The sequence below is a fragment of the Lissotriton helveticus genome, chromosome 9 (genome assembly GCF_964261635.1).
Source record: "Lissotriton helveticus chromosome 9, aLisHel1.1, whole genome shotgun sequence".
Lineage (NCBI taxonomy): Eukaryota > Metazoa > Chordata > Amphibia > Caudata > Salamandridae > Lissotriton > Lissotriton helveticus.
Genome location: NC_136070.1, coordinates 346065527 through 346085779, shown reverse-complemented (window position 1 = coordinate 346085779; position 20253 = coordinate 346065527). Strand labels below are relative to the sequence as shown.

The 20253-nt window shown below is 44.1% G+C and overlaps 1 protein-coding gene across 2 annotated transcripts in view; it reads right to left on the bottom strand.

The window, feature by feature from the left end:
- RIN3 (Ras and Rab interactor 3) overlaps positions 1-20253 on the bottom strand; it is a 506654-nt gene that overhangs the window by 111210 nt on the left and 375191 nt on the right. For both annotated transcript variants that reach the window (XM_078660076.1, XM_078660075.1), the window contains exon 6: positions 844-2253. In XM_078660076.1, coding sequence (XP_078516202.1) covers positions 844-2253 — 1410 coding nt within the window. The remainder of the gene's footprint in view (positions 1-843; positions 2254-20253) is intronic.

Genomic DNA, 20253 nt, shown 5'->3' with positions numbered 1-20253 from the left:
TTAGAACAAATTGTGTATGGTTGGTACCTTACACAATATTATCCTCTGACCAGTCGCAGTCTGCTCGGGACTTGAGGAGATCAAGAACTTCTTAGAATGAAAGCCATGCCCCTCATTCAGACTGAGCCGCTAAATGTCAAATGAGGCACAAATTACGTTTGTGCTAGATTTGACATTCTAGTGTGTGGTCATTGTGTATTGACCTGCAATTTTTCCCCAGGCAACATTCACCAGACAATACCTGATGAAATGTGTGCCGGCCGGGAAGCCCAATTGGAAAGCCGTAAAGCATGCAGTTTAAAATCAAAAGAGGAACTTTTCTCCCATTCTAACCTGCAGTACTCTGAATTAGGAGGTAAAACCATCAATGGGAAAAAAGGTGTAGTAATGAAATTTCACCTTTACCACCCGGATTTATCATTCTGCGTGGAATGAGAGACTTTGCCTCCTTTTTCAGTGGAAAAAAAGCAAGTTTGAAGAAGTTGGAGGTAAATGAGCAGGACTTCTTCCAAAGAGACAGGACTATATGACTTTGCATAGATGCTAAAACCAAGGCTGCACTAGTGCATGCACTGAGCGACTGATCCAGCAGATAGAGTTAGATCTCCTCTAACCCGGTACCTAATAGTTCTACCATGGATGCACTGTGAAAGTTGCAGTAGACAGTAAGGAACCTCCACCCCTGCTGAAGCCTTTTATGTGTTAAACAGTGGAGCGGCACAAGGTTTACAAGTAATAAGCATAAAGAATACAAGACGGTAACCAGTAACATTGGCTAAGTAAATTGGAAACCATCTTGACAGCCTCCTAAACCTTTCCAAAACGTTTAGTCAAAGACCTTACCTAGTTTTTCTTCTTTGTAGACAGATGGGTCGATGATGGTTTTCAGCTCGGTGCTTTGTAACAAGTAATACTTGAGTTGGGTCATCATCATGCGGATCTCCTGCAGCATCTCCGTGCTAGAGCTGTGCTTGGCCATCATCTCAAGACTGTAGGCTTTGTAATCCTGCACCAGATGCCCAAAGTAAGTGTCCTTGTCCTGTGCCAGTTCTGTGATCCTCTTCTGCAGTTTCCGATCGGCAGACAAGAACGCAGAGAATACGTTTGAGAGGGTCGCCAGCGACAGCCGGTTCTTAGCTCTGTTCAACATGACCGAATGAGTCTTCTTTACTGAGCGGCTACTTGTCCGTTCCAGGTCATCCTCTGTGCTGCTGGTAGAGAGGGAGTCATGCTCAGAGTGAGAAGTGAGATTGGCTGGGCTGTTAAGGGAAGTGTTAGACTTTTTACTGTCAGGTGAAGACCTGCCATCACTTTTTGGATCACCATTGGCAGCTGAGGAAACCGTATTGGATTCTGTTTGAGCATCAACCAGTGATAAGTTACATAGATTAGGTTCCATGACACCCTCCATTGTTGGCTTCAAGGACGTGCGTGTAAGCTGATGAGACAGGCGCTTCTTTCTTGGTGGGGGCAGAGGTTTAGATGCTGGGATGTGTTTTTTCTTTTCTTCAATAGCTTTGCACTTTATAGGACTGGCAAGGATCTCTTTGCTTTTGGTCCCATCTTGCTCACACTCACTTGCCGTCACCTCCGGTGCCACGAGCTCTTCAAGTGCAGTGCTAATGAGTTCATGGTTACTCTGCAGCCCCAGAGCCTGATCTCCTTCCTTGTCTTGTGGTCTACATGTCTCCATCTTGGCAAGATCTATTGAGACATCAATGGATTGTCTTCCTGTTGAACGCCTCCGTGGAGGAATGGCAGGGTAGACACGCTTCTTGGGGCTGTGGTCATGTGAACGCTGCTCCGTCCCACCAACCTCTTTTGTCTCATCTACTTTATTCACTTCGGTTGCCTTATAAGGCTTCCCCAAATTAGGGTGCACTTCCTCAGGCCCGATTTCCTGGCCCTGAGAACCCTTTCCAGTTGCTTTTACTGCACTGGGGAGGGGAGGTGGCGGGGGAGGCCTGCGATAACTTGGCCGGGTCGCGCTCACTTGCACATTTGTACTGGGGCTCTGCAGAGGTGGGTTGTCATGAGGAAGAGAATTGCCACACTCTTCTATAAAAATAGGCTTAACAAACCACAGCCTGTCATTTCCGACTGACAACTCAATTTCACATGAGCCCTGGTTCATGCCACATGAAAACTGCTGGCTCGACTTCGCTCCAAGGAGCTGGATGTTTCCAACGTCAGTTGATTTTTGATGCAGGAGAACCCCCGGCCCTTTGAGATTCAGGCTAGAGTTCCAGAAATCTGTTCAAAAGAGATGAATGAGGCAACATTAGAAGCATATAATCAAAGGATGAACTTGTCTACAGTTTGGGACATATAGGCAATGTGGGACTAAACATCTCGTAATCAAAGACCCGAAAAGAGTGTAAAGCATTATAAAGCATCCATGATCACAGAATTTTCCATTTAATGAGTGATCAGCCCCTGTCAGAGAAGCGGAGACATGCCGCACCACCATGGCAGCACACTGATGCCGGTAAACTCACAACGCTGGCACTTTGCGTTCGATTCAACATAGTCCTGTTTCTTCAAATGTGATAAATGATCTATGTAGTGCCTTCGACCTTACTTATGTGCCAAGCAAGTCCAAAGTCACACCGCTACAGTGCAGCAAGGCAGCATGTTTCAATGTATATCTGTATGTGTGGTTACTGGTATAGCACAAACCTATCTCGAGAACAACAGAGTGCTGAACACAGACAAGAGCCTCGAGTTACCAGTCAGAATCAAAAATGATGGGCGAGACTACTGTGGGTGGTGTTTCTGATCATATAGAGGTGTAATATATTAATGCAGCGTTAATTATATGGCATGAACCTAGCAAGGGACCACTGACCAGCACACTGACCTACCAGCATAGCCGAAGAGGAAGTCAATAGATTATATTAGAGTAATATTTATTTATCACTAAGTATTACTTTGTGTGTGTGTCTGGGGGCCCCTCCCCTCCCACCCACTCTCTATACAGGTTGACGCGCCTTCATATAATAACCCAGAACTAGCACCACAAAGTTATTAATGGACTAACAAATCACATTCTCTCAGAGGAAGTGATGTTATTCCATATAGCCACCAGGTGCTTGTAATGTTCAAAAAGCGCAAAATGCTAAAGACAGACTTTTTTTTTATTTATTTTTTTTTTAAACATGCATCAGACTCAGCCTGTTTCTAGGAAGGAGCACCTCTTTTTTTTTTACATTTGTTTTTATTATAGTTTATAAATGTTTCATAATGAGAGAGCGCAAATTGAGAAAATTTGTAGACGTGCACCATATTTACAAGCATGTTGCATTAGTTTAGTAAAGAATACATTTATCAGTGTGAAAAACCAACGTAGAAGAGTGTAGAGATGTTCGAATGATGTTGAAATCCCATGTTATGTGGCTGTTGTAGAAGAAAATGTAATTCTGCTAAACGTAGAAATGTGTAGGCCACATGGCAGTTCACAGATAACGAAAGATGCTGTTACACTTTCACATGAGATGGATTTTAATGTTGTTATAATTCAAAGTATTATTGATCATGGAACTGAAGTATATGTTTTATAGAAGTGTTTCATATAACCATTGTGTGTAATAAGTTAGAATACTGTTTAGACTAAGAAATTAAAGGTTTGCAGAGTGCACAGGCCCGTTTCATGTAATTCTAAATAGGCCTGAATAGATAAAGTCATTTCTTTAGATCTGCATGTGCTAGAGAAAGGAAGGTCATGTTAAGCATAAATTGCGGAGCTTGCTCGAAGGGTTTACGACTTAGAAGATACGGTAGAGGCCGGAATTTGAGGCCCACAGTACAAGTGTCTGTTTGCAGGTGCGAGGAGGTTTTAATCAAGAGAGTGATGAATAGACTTTTGTTTCGGGAGCCAGGCACAGGCCTGGAGGAGGCTTCAGGAATTTCCTGGGGGGTACCGTGCTGCCGGAGAAGAGTCTGAGACGCAAGGTCACCACGCTAACGATGGACCCAGAGGAGTATCAGCATGGAAAATACCAAAGAAGACACCACGTGAGGGGCGTCTCTAAGGGGCGTTTCTATTGTAAATGTGATTTTTGTATTAGGGACAGCACCCCTGGGTGGAGTTAGAGCAGATGATCTGAGGAACCTAAGAGAGCGGATGGGTAGGCAGATAGGTTAACTGCGAGACCTCGATTCACAACGAAGACTAAGAGAAGTGTGTGATCTTCTTTGGAAGTCACCACGGCTGACACCTTTTTAGGTAAAGATTCTGCTAAGTAGGGATGTCACTTAGTCTAGTGTAGGGACAGTCTAATCTGAAATCTTCCTTTCTGTAAATGACTCACAGGTTACAACTTGTGGCTATTCTTGCAACCCTGATGACTTTTGAATTGGTTTTGATAATATTCTTTTGCCAACTAAGAGCATTTAGAGAATTTTTGTTTGTATTGATACCGTATATCTCTTGAACCTTATTCTGAGATGTTTGTATCTCCAGTTAACTTTGGCTTTACAATAAACTTTTAAACTTATTCGTGGAAAGTGGTTCTTTAGAGTGGGGTAAGTTCTTCACTGATTGATCTAGTAGTGGATTGCCTTTTACTCTATGACAGGTACCAACGGTTTAGTCGACCTGAGTTGGAATCTAGATCTATAACAATAGACTAGAAATCCCGCGTTAACAGTTGGTAGCAGAGTGAGGATGGTTACCTTCTTGAGGAAGGTGATCTAGACTAGGTTAAGATTACCCCAAGGTCCCTAGAGATCGAGAGATGGCCTGCCGAAGAAGGTGCTGACGGTGCGTGAGAAAAGCAGCAGAGTCGGACGAGAGTGAGTATAACAAGGGTCATGCGTTGATAAGATTGCGGTGTTTTGTGTTGTATCTGTATTGTAATGTCTTGCGGAGTTGAATGCCTGTAGTGTGATTGAGAGAGGGTTGTGAGCGCGCGCAACCTGGCAGACTGGTAAACTGGCAACCTGGTAAACGGGTGAACCGGTGAACCGGTGAAAATCTTAAGTTCGGGGAAGAGCTTAAGTGGTTCGGGTGTATCGAACATCCAGAGTAGTTGTCGACCAGAGTAAAGGGGGTCATGAGGTACCATTGATCGCCCGCAGGACCGAGATAGGGGGAATGCAAGAGTGAGTGTGTGGGTAACGGACGCAGGACGAAAGTTACCGTGTGCAAGTAACCTATCAGTTAAGGCGATTGTCTGGACGTACACGGAAAGACATTTCGTCAGTTAAGGTGACAATTACAGTTAGACTGTGGGCGTACAGTCAAGGAAAGTGATCGCTTGGTCGGAAGTAATCATTTTTCAGAGTATGAATGGGACGCATGCATGACCGGGATACGAGCGGAGAAAGGAGGGGAACTGCTGCGAAGGGGGAGAGTGGCGTCAGCTAGAGCCGCGCTGTGATAGGGCGGTTGGTGAGAAGCCGCGCTGTGTTAGGGCGGTTGGTGTGACGTCAGCGAGAAGCCGCGCTCTGATAGGCCAGTTAGCGAGAACCGCGCTGAGATTGGTGGATTGTCATCAGGAAGTAAACAAACGCGGAGAAAATAGAAATTTTGTAGGTTTTAAACATGAAGTGTTTTAAATGTTTGAGAGGGATTTTTAAGAGAAAAAGAAGAGAATCTTATTACGGGGAAGAGGCACCGCCAGAGGGTACACCAGCTCACTATATGGCAACGAATGTTGGGTTGCATACTATACTATGGCTTGGTACTTGGAGTAAGATTACAGAAGGGAATGAGGAACTGACTTTTCCGAAATACGGAACGTTTAGACTAGAAGTGTTACACCAGCTGAAAGCAGTTATGTCCTCATTGAGACCTTTGCCTAGACCAAGACAGTTTGAGGCCCTTAATGCGTAGATTAGGGCGGCGCACGACAGGAGTCAGAACAGACGCCAGGAAAGGGTAAGGCGATCAGTAAGGGCAGTGCAAGATGCCAAATGGGATGAGGAAGCCAAGAAATGGAGGCTACAGACGATTGAAGTGGATAAGTTGTACCAAATGAGAGAGGTTACAGGAGAAAAGAGACCCTTAGAAGAAGATGACGAGAGCGAGTCGGAGGATGGCTTAATAAACAGGTTGTTGATAGATAGACCGCCTCCGGACAATAGGGAGATGGAAAGTACTGAGCTCCCAAAAGAAGATAGGGTTGACAGGGATGAGAATAGGCCACTTCCTATAACGAATTGGGTACCTACCAAAGGCGAGGGGACACCTCAACATAGTCCAGTACAGAGTGTAGTTGGAAGGGTTGTGGTGCAGAAGATGCCAGTAACAGAGAGGGCTGAGCCTTATGGATTGCCAGATGCTCTTCAAGTACCAGTTACCATAGGTCCTATAGTGTCGGTTTATCACCCAGAGAAAGGGAGAGAGGAAGAACGGGTACAGCTGGAAAGGGAAAGAGTTGAGATGGAAAGAAGGAATAACACGACAAATGCCTGGAGGCAATTGCCAGGACCGATAACGTGGAGCACCCCATTGGATTCAGCAGTGGATCCCGTAACAGAACAGGGGGGTCAGAGAGGACCGATGGACCTGAGGGGACCACGGCCGAAATCCTACAAAGAGCTGAGGGCTGACTTGAGGGAATGGGATAGGTCCACAGAAGCACCGAGCAACAGGTCAAGAGCAGAAGCTGAATGGGGAAGTCGAGGAAAAGGGACATTATCTCACTGCGGGGCTAGCGAAAGCGGTCAGGAGTGGGATGGTAAAAGTCAGGAGAGTAGAGGAGTTACACGTCATATTGACGGTGGAAATGGACAGGAGCGAAAAGGTAGAAGTACGGAGTGTGGAGAGATGTCTCGTCTCATTCAAAGTGAGGGAGAACAAAGGACACAAGAGTACAGGGACAGGTTTAAGTGCACTCTCCACGCACCTGATGATAACATACAGCAGTGGAATAGTGGGAACATGGGGAACCAAGAAGGATCCTGCCATGCGTCGAGTGATCAGCGGTCACAGGCGAATTGCGAAGGCATGGGGAGTAATGGAATGTCTTACCATGCACCTAGAGAAACCAGGCAGAATGGGAAATGTGGGACTATGGGAAATAGGAAAGTGTTTCACTATACACCCAGAGAGGATGGAACTGCATGGGACCTGGAGAGATGGGAGCATGGGAGGACTCCCCATAACACGCCTGAGCCCAGACGTAGGACTCAGATCTGTGATGGGAGAGATGTAAATGGACTCTCTAGAGATAACATACTGAAAGCTGTGGTAAAAGCCAAAAGACTTGACGTGACCAGCTTAAAATCTGACCTGAATGAGATAATAGATGGTTCGTTGCCTTTGGAAAGGATTGACTTGTACGAACAAGATGAGCTGCTGTTTATAGCAAAGGATATCACTCGAAAGGCAAGAGCAACTCATGAGAAACTGTCTGAACTGGCAGACAGGTATATGGTAGATTTGTCCAGAACCAAGGCATTGCAGGGTAACCATAGGTTACATTATTCAGATCAGGACTTAGATGAGAGAAGGACAACTGGATTAAAAACACACATAAGGGAACTGATCACAGGAATAAGAGCATGGAGAGATCTTGACAAATGGGAAGAGAGGTGGTCCAAAAAGGGAACTGTTAGGCGGAGTGCGAATGTGATGTCTTCGGAGGGAAGGCTAATGCAGATGGAAGCATTCCCTTTGCGAGAAATAGCGAATGGGAATTATGTGCACGTGCCCTGGAGTAGAGGAGATTTAGCTGCATTTACCAACTCATTTCCGAAGTTAAGGGAGAATCCTGTAGAGTGGTACAAGCAGGTAGAGAGGTTTGTCAAAATTTCAAAAGTATTGTGGATTGATTTGAACACCCTATTTGACATTGTAGTCCCAGGAGACTTGTGGATAGCATGCAAGGTTAGTGTCGACTGGCCAACTGTAGAACCAGAAAGGAATGCTCTTACTAATGGACCGTCAGAAAGTGTAATGTTAAAATATGAAAGGGTGATGACATGGCTGAAAGAGAAGGTGCCACCACAAGATATAGATTGGGTAAAAATAGACCGAACAAGACAGGAACCCAAGGAGACAGTTCATGAGTATTATGAGAGATTGTTGAAGACGTTCAAACAATACAGTGGACTAGATGTGATGGATCCCAAGGATATAGGACAGTTTGTATCGAAGTTTGTTTTGGGGTTGAGACCTGATATTTGTTTGATGGTTCAGCAACACTTAATTTGTTGGCAAAACAAACCATTGGATGAAATTTTGAGATATGCAAGGTATTGCAGTGATGAAATAGATTCCAAAGCAAAGAAATTAAAAGAGAAACTGATGATGGTGCAGATGCAGTCAGCTGGAAAGGGCGGACAGCAGCAACAGGGAACAGGGACAATGGGACGGAAATCAAATAGTCAGAATAAGAACAACGAGGAAAGTCTGAGACCTAGAATAGATTTTGCTACATTGAAAAAAACGACAAAGTGCCACCAGTGTCACCAGGTGGGACATTGGAGACGCGAGTGTCCCTATAACCCTGAAAACGGAGAACTAGAAGTAGAGGAGGAAGTTCAAGAAGTTCCAGTTCAAGGGGTGACAGTGGCAAGAAGTAAGGTGGCCAAAGGGGGGACTTCGGCTCCACGAGCTCAGTTCCCGCAGCCACCAAGGATTACGACAGGGGGAAAGATTCATCGACAAATGCCTCTTTTTATAGACGAAGGAGAGTGTTACTACGTTGATCCATTGACGGGACAACGTGTAAGTAGAGAAGAGGACTGTACCCTCAGGGCAGTTCTAGAGGTGGATCAAAGAGGACCGTTTGTTGAGGCTGAAGTGGCAGGATTTCCTACAACATTCTTAGTGGATACCGGAGCTACTCGATCAACTTTGAGATCGGCAGTGGTCCCAGATTTACCAATGTCGGGGGAAACAATTCAAGTGGTAGGAGTAGCAAATCGGAGAATGACTAGCCCTTTGACGGAACCAGGGTCAGTGAAAATAGGAAACTACACCAATGAACACCAGTTTGTAGTGTGTGATTCAAGTCCTGTGTGTTTGTTAGGAAGGGACTTATTGTGCAAACTGAATTGTACAATATACTGCACACCTCAGGGAGTGGAGGTACAGACTACAGACGATGATGCTACTTTTAAAGTTGCAAATTCAAGGGTATGTGTAGAACTGTATCCTACCCTGACTGTGGAGGACCTTCCTTGGGACTTACGAGATGCAGTGGCATCAGAGGTATGGGATTTCACTGGAGAAGAGATAGGTTTGATCAAAGGTGTAGAACCAGTGAAGATCATGGTAAAACCAAATATTGATTATCCAAGAACGCCTCAATACAAATTGTCCCCGGAGACGATTGCAGGAATAAAACCCGTGATCGACTCTATGATTCAACAGGGAATACTGAAGGAAATCGTGGGTAGTCCATGCAACTCCCCGATTATGGGTTTGCAAAAACCTAGTGGGAAATTCAGAATAGTACAGGATCTTCGAAAAATTAATAACATAGTTGTTTCATGTTGTCCAGTGGTACCGAATCCATCAGTGATATTGTTTCAGATACCATTCCAAGCTGAGTGGTTCACAGTGATAGATCTTTGTCAGGCTTTCTTTTCAATTCCATTAGATGAGGAGAGCCAGTACCTTTTTGCTTTTAAACTGGAAAATCGCGTTTTAACATGGTGTCGTATCCCACAAGGGTATACAGAAAGCCCATCGATTTTTAACCAGCTCTTGAAGAAAAATCTTGAAAGTCTAGTACTGCCACAGAACTCGGTTCTGGTCCAGTACATAGACGACCTACTTGTTGCGTCAGGAACAGAAGAAGCTTGTAAGGTAGACACCATCGCCTTGCTGAACCATTTAGCTGAAAATGGACACAAGGTGTCTCCGAACAAATTGCAGTACTGTCTGACAGAGGTACAGTACTTGGGTCACCGGATAGAAAAGGGAACGCGCAAGGTGTCACCAGATAGGATAGAGGCGATAATGAAGATGAACTCGCCTACGACACAGAGAGAAGTCAGGATGTTTCTAGGAATGGTTGGTTATTGCCGACAGTGGATAGCTAACTTTTCACTGAAAGCAAAACCCTTACAGAAACTGACGCACAAGGAGGTGAGTGATCCGGTACCATGGGACAAGGATTGTTTGATGTCGTTCCTACAGCTGAGAGAGGACTTGTGCCGTGCTCCAGCTTTGGGGATGCCTGATTACGAAAAACCATTTTCACTTTACTGCTGCGAAAGAGAGGGATGTGCTTTGTCAGTTTTAGTACAAACTCATGGAAATGCCCGTAGACCAGTTGCATACTTTTCGGCTACTTTAGATCCGGTAGCCGCAGCGTTGCCCGGATGTCTCAAATCCGTTGCTGCAATAGGTGTCAGCATTGAAAAGTGTGAAAACATTGTCATGGGACACCAATTAGTGGTGTATGTACCGCATTCTGTAGAACTGTTAATGACCAGGACCAAGACACAGCACTTGACCAATAGTAGCCTCACGCGCTGCGAGCAAGTTATTCTTGCTGCGGAGAATGTGACCCTTGAGAGGTGCTCTGTTTTGAATCCTGCTACATTGATGCCACTTCCTAATGATATTGAAGGCGAAGAATGTGAACGATTGCCTGGATGTGACTGAACTATGCACCAAGCCAAGACCAGATATTGTGGATGAGCCGTTGACTGACCCTGATGAAATCTTCTTTGTAGATGGCTCATGTTTAAGAGACGATACTGGTCGGTTGAGAGCAGCTTATGCTGTTTGCACCATTACTGGAGTTGTGGAAGCCGCTTGCCTGGAAGGAGTACACTCCCCTCAGGTAGCCGAAATCATTGCATTGACACGTGCCTGTATAGCAGGTAGAAAAATTAGAGTCACCATTTATACCGATAGCCAATATGGTTTCGGTGTAGTTCATGATTTTGGGCAATTGTGGTCTCAGAGAGGTTACATGACCTCCTCTGGTTCGCCTATTCGAAATGGAGAATTTGTGCGACTTTTGTTAGAAGCATTACAAGGTCCAGCTGCAATTGCGATTGTTAAATGTGTAGCCCACACCAAAAATACAGATTTTGTGTCACAAGGAAATAGATATGCAGATGAAGTTGCGCGTTACTGTGCGGAGCACGGATATTCTTTCACGGAGGTGGAAGTAGGTGGGGCTCAGGAAAAGACAGAGTTAAACATGATGCTAGAAACAGTTGATACTTGGGAGGATTTAAAAGACATGCAAGAAAATGCACCTGAATCTGAGAAGAAGGCATGGGAAACAGCAGGTTGTGTGAAAAGTGAAATGGATTTTTGGGTTTCAGCAGATGGAAGGGCAGTATTACCTGAGGAATTAGTGAATCCAATGGCACGACAGATACATGGTCCAGTACACTTGGGAAGAGATGCCATGCTGAGGGTATTTAGGCAGACTTGGTATTGCCCTAAATTCAGGATTGCCGCAGAAGCAGTGTGTAAGAGATGTGTTACATGTCAGCAATTGAACGTAGGGAAAAGAACACCAGTTACAATGAGTCACATTGGGAGGTCTGGGGGGCCTTTCAACCGAATACAATTAGATTTTATCGAGATGCCAAAGGTCAACCGCCTCAGGTATGTTCTGGTGGTTGTATGCATATTTTCCAGATGGGTCGAAGCATAACCTACACGCAGGTGCGATACACTCACAGTAGCAAAGTTGTTGCTTAGAGAATTGATCCCGCGCTTCGGGGTGCCGACCTCCCTGGAATCAGATAGAGGAAGTCATTTCAACAGTGAAGTTGTCAAGATGCTTTGCTCTGCATTGAACATTGATCAGAAGTTGCACTGTAGCTATCGACCAGAGGCTTCAGGTATCGTGGAGCAGATAAATGGCACACTCAAGTCCCGAATAGCCAAAGTATGTTCCTCGACGTCCTTAAGCTGGCCTGATGCTCTTCCTTTGGTGCTCATGAGTATGCGTAGCACACCAGACAGGAGGACAGGACTCTCTCCACATGAAGTTTTAATGGGGAGGGCAATGAGACTTCCGTCTGTTCCAACTACAGCTTTGTTGAATATTACAGATGACCTGATCCTGGATTACTGCAAGGGATTGTCTGACGCCATTCATTCTGTGTCTCTTCAGGTGCAGGCTGCTGAAGTTCCATCTTCCAGAGACCTATGTCATGACCTGTGCCCTGGTGACTGGATTCTGGTGAAGAAGCAGGTCCGGAAGAACTGCCTAGACGTGCGTTGGAAGGGGCCCTACCAAATAATTCTGACAACGAATACTGCCGTGAAGTGTGGAGGGCTGCCAAACTGGATACATGCATCCCATACTCGAAGAGTTCCAGCACCCCTAGAAGAAACAGCTCCTCTCCTAGATGAAAATCCAGAAGTGGATGGCGAACCACTAGAGGGGATCAGTCAAGCTGTGGGGGTGTCTGAAGAAGCTTGGAGTGCTACAGATCCAGAAGAAGAAAGACAGTACGGCAGTGAAACTGAAGTTGCCACTGAAGGAGAAAGCTGCTGTGAATACGGCTCAGACACAGATCAAGTCCAGAGTGATCAAGAACCGAGTGTGAGGACAAGAAATAGGAGAACAAGGCGTGGAGAAGCTAGTTGGCCTGAAAGAAAACAGAGGCCGAGCTTAAAGCCAACTCCAGAGAGAACTCTTGTTCCTATATCTGAAGACTCGGATTTGGACGAAGGTGCACAAAGACAGGAACAGGAAGGTCTGAGAAGATCGAGGAGAGTGCGAGTGCCCTGCAGAAGATACGCTACTCCTGAGTGGACCTACCTTGCTGCAGATGTCCAGAGTACAGAGATCCGGGAGGGTGAGGGAAGTGACTTTGACCAGTACTGACCCCATCATAACAGTGGAAATAGCGTTGCTGATACCAGGAGTGGAGGTCGAAGGGTTGTTGACACTCACTATTCCCTTTCCTCCTTATCTGAGCGGGATAAGAGACATGGTTTTAAACAGAATAGAATTTCCGATTTGTAGTCCAAGGAGCCCAAGACTTGAGGAGATCCTTCTTCGTTTGGAAATATTAGAGTGTGTGATTAGAGTCGCTGGTACACGTATAATTCCAGATTGCTAAAGACTTTGTAAAGACGTAAACAGATTGAGAGATAACCTAGCGCCAAGTGGAAGAAGAAGAAATTTAGGGATTTCATTTTAGCGGACGGAGAAGGGCTAGGGTTGTCTGTTGCTATAGAACTCAAAGACTGATTTTGTAAAAGGGATTATCAGCTTCCAGGTGTGGTTCGGAAAGACTGAAGAAGCAAAGAAAAGAGACTGTGTTGTGAAAGAAAAGCAGAACTACACTGTCTTGAGATCATGGAGGCTGGCAACCCGAACCGCAGGACAAAATGCATAGTAGGCACACTTTTAGTGGGAGTAATTTTTCTTATAGTTTTAGTAGTTACTATATCATATGTAGTGGGACATGAAAATGAAGAGAAAGCAGCAAAAGAAGCAAAAATTGTATCGACCCAGAAACCTACTATTACTGGTAAAAAGGGGGACAATACTGAGAAAGATAACACTTTACTAGCAGCTGAGACTCGTAGGTTACATGTGGATGAATCACAGGGAAACTTTAAATCAAATGTATATGCTAAATTGCTTTATGAATATATCGATGCTATGGAGGCCAAGAATTGTTATGTCTGTATGAAATTGCCAGCCTCTGTAGACGAAGGTATTAGATATCATCATCTTCCATTGACTTATGGAATCACATGTAGTTTGTTGCTGAGCATATTTTATGAACGTGATGGTTTTGAGTATTATTTTTCAAACTTTGATGCTGTGTTACCAGAAGTGCCAAACTACAAGCACTTGAACAAGTGGGATTATTATAAGAGTGAAGACAGATTACAGAAATTTTTCCTTCCTTGGAAAACGTTGGATACTTCACATGCCCGAAGAAATAATTTGACTTGTAAAGTGTCAGAAATTGAGAAAAGGTTTATAGGGCAGGTGGATGATCGGTATAGGAGACAAAAGATCTTAAAAGCTTCAGGTCAATGGAAAACAGACTGGACCGAGGAAGAAAGGACACACAAAAGAAAGGGTAGTTATGGTCCAATAGCTTTAGATCGAGAGAAAAAGGGGAAACTGTGTATACATAGGGGTGAAACCTATTACGAGAATGTGTTTGTGGGAGAAGTAAGCTGTGAACATGCTTTCCAACTAGAATATTATTCAAAAGATTTCTTGAAGGAAATGCAGGTAATCCCAAATGTATATTTTGTTTGTGGAAGGAATGCATATGTGAAACTACCGGATAATTGGTATGGATCATGTTATTTGGCAATTGTCTTCCCCAAAATATACCATGCTAAGGATTTAGAAATCATAGAGGGAGGAACTCAAGCTAGAGGAAGAAGGGATGTACACTATGAGGAGGTAGTTGGAGACGTATTTGGCGCTGCATTTCCTCTTTTAGGGATAATACTGAATGACGTCAAGATTAGAAGATTGGCAACAGTTGTAGATAGGTTGTCCGCCAGTACTGCTAGATCATTATGCTGGTGGAGGGAGAGATGCAATCGATAAGGGCAATGGTTCTTCAGAACCGACTTGCTTTAGACGTTCTGTTAGCCAAAGAGGGAGGAGTCTGTAAGGCTTTGAAGGTTCAGGAATGTTGTACTTACATTCCAGACAATTCAAAACCTCTAGAGAAGTACATACGGAACATTACTGAAATTCATCATGAGATTGAGGATTTGGCACAGGTAAATGTGTGGGAAAAAGTAGGCCAAGGAATGGGTAAAGTTGGAGGTTGGTTTGCCAACCTAGGAAAGGGTTTCATTTGGTACATACTGAAACCTATCATCATAATAGTGATTTGTGTAATCACTTTGTGGGGATTGGTGAGACTGTACAAATGGTATAGATCAAATAGGTTGCAGAGATCCATGAAAGAGCAGGAGAGGAGATTAGCCACGATGCAGGATAATCAGTACAGGAGTCTGAGGGCTCTAGAGATGATGAAACGAGGGAGTACTGCAACGACTTCAGTTTGACACAGTTCTTACCTCAGGGATGGTGTTGTGATGGTGATGACTACTAAAAGTCATCAAAGGGGGGACTGAGAGAGCGCAAATTGAGAAAATTTGTAGAAGTGCACCATATTTACAAGCATGTTGCATTAGTTTAGTAAAGAATACATATATCAGTGTGAAAAACCAACGTAGAAGAGTGTAGAGATGTTAGAATGATGTTGAAATCCCATGTTATGTGGCTGTTTTAGAAGAAAATGTAATTCTGCTAAACATAGAAATGTGTAGGCCACATGGCAGTTCACAGATAACGAAAGATGCTGTTACACTTTCACATGAGATGGATTTTAATGTTGTTATAATTCAAAGTATTATTGATCATGGAACTGAAGTATATGTTTTATAGAAGTGTTTCATATAACCATTGTGTGTAATAAGTTAGAATACTGTTTAGACTAAGAAATTAAAGGTTTGCAGAGTGCACAGGCCCGTTTCATGTAATTCTAATTAGGCCTGAATAGATAAAGTCATTTCTTTAGATCTGCATGTGCTAGAGAAAGGAAGGTCATGTTAAGCATAAATTGCGGAGCTTGCTCAAAGGGTTTACGACTTAGAAGATACGGTAGAGGCCGGAATTTGAGGCCCACAGTACAAGTGTCTGTTTGCAGGTGCGAGGAGGTTTTAATCAAGAGAGTGATGAATAGACTTTTGTTTCGGGAGCCAGGCACAGGCCTGGAGGAGGCTTCAGGAATTTCCTGGGGGGTACCGTCCTGCCGGAGAAGAGTCTGAGAAGCAAGGTCACCACGCTAACGATGGACCCAGAGGAGTATCAGCATGGAAAATACCAAAGAAGACACCACGTGAGGGGCATCTCTAAGGGGCGTTTCTATTGTAAATGTGATTTTTGTATTAGGGACAGCACCCCTGGGTGGAGTTAGAGCAGATGATCTGAGGAACCTAAGAGAGCGGATGGGTAGGCAGATAGGGTAACTGCGAGACCTCGATTCACAACGAAGACTAAGAGAAGTGTGTGATCTTCTTTGGAAGTCACCATGGCGGACACCTTTTTAGGTAAAGATTCTGCTAAGTAGGGATGTCACTTAGTCTAGTGTAGGGACAGTCTAATCTGAAATCTTCCTTTCTGTAAATGACTCACAGGTTACAACTTGTGGCTATTCTTGCAACCCTGATGACTTTTGAATTGGTTTTGATAATATTCTTTTGCCGACTAAGAGCATTTAGAGAATTTTTGTTTGTATTGATACCCGTATATCTCTTGAATCTTATTCTGAGATGTTTGTATCTCCAGTTAACTTTGGCTTTACAATAAACTTTTAAACTTATTCGTGGTAAGTGGTTCTTTAGAGTGGGGTAAGTTCTTCACTGATTGACCTAGTAGTGGATTGCCTTTTACTCTATGACAGGTACCAACGGTTTAGTCGACCTGAGTTGGAATCTAGATCTATAACAATAGACTAGAAATCCCACGTTAACAATAACAACCGATATGTCTGCTATACAGCATAACTTGCATAATACTACTTCACAAATCAATTAGGAAGGAGCACCTCTTGAACCTGGCAGTCACTAAACACGATGCTGAAGCCATTATAGGTTGTACGTGCACGTGCAACTTTCCTACCAAATACAGGTGTAACTTTGCTTTAAAAGTGTGCACCATTGCTGCACTGGCAAACCCCACTTCATGTCTAAGGGTCTTATTGTGAATGACCTGTTCAATTGAAATAGTGTGCAGTAGCTAACATCGCGCCACGTACTGCAATTATGAGTTTTGAGATATATATCCGCAGGTCAAAACGACCAATGTATCAGGGGGAAAAATGCCCAATATTTACCAGTGTGTACAAAAACTGATGGATGGAATGCATGAATTAATCTTGCCACTGGTGATTACACAGGGCGCATTCCAATCCATGGTTATTTTGCACACCAGCCCACCTCAGTTTGGACCCAGCTATATGCAAATCAATCTTGACCCTGCTCCAATTGGAACAGACCAGCTTGCACTGCCAAGCTAGGTCCTGAACCGCAACACAAGCAACCCAGGACCAGTTTCGCCTTAGTTATTGGCTCATCATTCAGGTACAGTTTGGTTCCAGTGACACAGTGTTTCCAAGAGCATGCAGAATTTGGTGCAGTAAGCATCAAAATGTGCGTTATTCCCCAAAAACTCGTAACTGAGTGGAATCAGATTTTATCAGGTGCGATAGATATCACCCAATTACTGAGCCACTTGAATTGAGGGCCTAAATCTCCGCACTTCTGCATACTGTTTCATGTGAGAAGGACAAAATCAAAAAGCACAATGTGGCACAACTCCTGGGAGAGACAGCCCTCTTCAATGGGGACACCGAGTGTACCATAATGCACCCCAACATCTGAATACCTAATAAGCTCCACAAAACCTTCCAAGGCTTAAGGAAAAGAACTAAAGTGGTTGATATAATTAATTTTAAAGTTCAGTGTGTTGACGCCAAAAAGAAATTAAGATGTCATTATAAGATTGCAAAGAAGGGTTCCTTTGGTAAGTAGTAAAGTCTTCACAATACAGAAACCACAATCTTTGCGTTGCGTTTTATATTTTGACTTTGTATTTCTCATGACCTTTCACTCTTAATATAATGTCTAGAAGCATGGATGATATGTGATTCTTACACCTTATAGCCCCCCATTGTCTTACGTAACATTTCCTGTACATTACACACTTGCATGATTATTGTGCCTCTTTGTGTGATGTCAAGCACTCGGATAGCCAATACAGGGATGAGTAGAGCTATAAAAGAATTACAGTTAAAAAAAACAGTAGGAGTCATTTAATTCAATATTTGTGTAATTACTCCTACAAACAAATACATCTTGCATTCTTGCAGTGCAAGCACATCTCTAACACAGGAAGATAAACAAAGATAAAACCCTATCTTCGAGTTATAGCTTCTCTGAAATCATTGTGAAGTGATCAGCTTTTGTTTTCTACCATTGCATTGGCATCTAGGTGTTAGGCTTCACATGGCTCTCAGCCAGGGTGATACTTGAACAAAAGGAGGGCTGATGACCATTTAAACCAGGCCTTTGTTTTGGGACCAGCTGGCTGGTAATGTAAGATGGTTCCCTCCTGTCTGTGCGTTGCTGCTTGGAAAGGAATGCAGACAACATGCTGGCACTGCAGGAGGATGTCCCGGTGTCGGAAAATCACCGCAGACCAAATTATGCAGGTTTGTCTAGGTTGGCCAGATCCCAAACCCAGCCCAGGAATAGCCACCAGAATAGGGATTCAGTGGGATCCCCCTATTTTCCAGCACTGACAGCACTTAAAAATAAAGTAATCCTGTTCCATCTGTTGCAGACCCATCAGAAGGGTCCGGCTTTCACGTGGCACCTATTTATTTACGGGGGTAAAGCTGCCCTCTTTGTTAATGACAAGCAAGCCAACATTGCAGATGCAGATAGATGCTAGGTTTTCCCTGCTGCCACCTTCCCACAGGGCATTTTGTATAAACTAGGAAGGGCCCCTCTTCAGTGTGTTCACTCCAGCCACACACAAACTTCTGACAAGCCTGGTATGGCCCATATCTTGAAATGAGTGGGAAGCTTTGACATTTGCTGCTTACATTGCAGCTAGCTTGTATGTGATAAAAGTGTGCACTATGCCTGGCCTCATATGAGAAACTTGCACACTTCTGCATTACAAAGGGCCCGATTAGGGGTATGGTGGTACAATAGACCACCAAACCCACTGTGGCTGTGCAGCAACCCCTGCACCAGCGGTCCAACCTCTGTATTATGACTTTGGTGGTCGGACTGCCAAAGGACCACTGCTACTGCCAGGGATCCACAATCCCCGACGGTCTTGAAGTGGTCTGAGACCACAATATGCTTGGTGATGCAGCTGGTGCACCACCAAGCATATTATGCGTTTCCTCACTGCCCTCCGTTTTATGGCGGTGAGTCCACCAAGACAAGGGTGGCGGTGAAGCAACTAAGGGGGCCATTTGGGGTCCTCTTGTGCCTCAGTGCATGCAGGGTGGCACATGGTGTGCCCCCACCAGAAAAGGACTCTGGTGGGGGCAATTTTTATGTGCTATTTGTTCAATGTTTTAGGAAGGGACAAAGTGGGGAGCAAACATGTAAAGGCTAACATTTTCCAAACGGACTATTACTTTTACTCACAGGTCATTCAATATTTTGCTCACTGTAACAGTGTTCAAAATAGTTCATCTGTTTTTATGATTTTTTTTTAATACTAAAAGGAGTATATGAAGAAACAGTAAATTACCCATCATACTACATTTGGAATAAGAATAATAGAATTGTGGGAATGTAGTACGTCAATCACACCAGTATTTTTTCCCTTTTAAATGTCTGGTGGCCCGCAAGGCCAGCGGAATTAATGTCCTCCCATCAACTGGTGGAGGACCACCCACCATATCTACTAATCAATGCCCGCCTGGTGGGGATCTCTCCACCCACCTGCCATTGAGGCCAATGCACAGCTGTTACAGCTGTGGCAAACTCTCAAAGCGGAAGTTAGCTTCCGAAAAACAAAAAACAATGGCCTTGACGAGAAGAGACTTTTCTTTTTGTGAGTCGGGGGCATGGTATGAGCTTTCTTTTTGTGTCGGCCATGGTTTTTGCATGCTGGACATAGAAACGGAAAATAAGAAGCGGGGAGGCCCTGCTTTTATTAAGGTGGAACCACATTCACTCAGCGGTACAGAGGTTTAAAGACCGCCAGGTCGAGGGCTACAAATGATTTCCTCCCCTCCCGCCCCGCCTCCCCCAACACTTAATGGGACAAAGGAACCAAGAGCTTGGAGTGCTGGGAAACCTTTTAATTTATGGCAGAACTACCACTGTGCCACACTCTGACACTCAAAGTTGCATTTTTAGAGCTCAGTATGTCATAGTTCACATAAAGGATCAATTATTGTGGGACGAAGCATCCTAATAAGAGATGATGAAGGCAACTGAGCCCTCCCAGCATGGCAGGGAGGGTCTGTGTGACTAAGAGTTCCACTTGGTGGTGGTGGTACCCAAAGGCCAAAAAGTTACTTTTCTTCAGAGTCTGGATATAGCTCTAACATGTAAAATGCTACTTTGCTTATAGAGCTGAAACCCCTTGCACTGTTCTTGAAGGTAGGAACCTTCAATTGAAATGGCTCACAGCAACTATAGTGTGAATATTGATTTACATAAGGTGCTTAGTGGTAAAAACAAATTGAAGTTCACATCTTAAAAGGAATTTGTATATTTCTTCAGTACATGTCATATTCTATGGAGCTCCGTGGAATTATTCTCATGAAGTTCTTTGGCAACTAATGAAA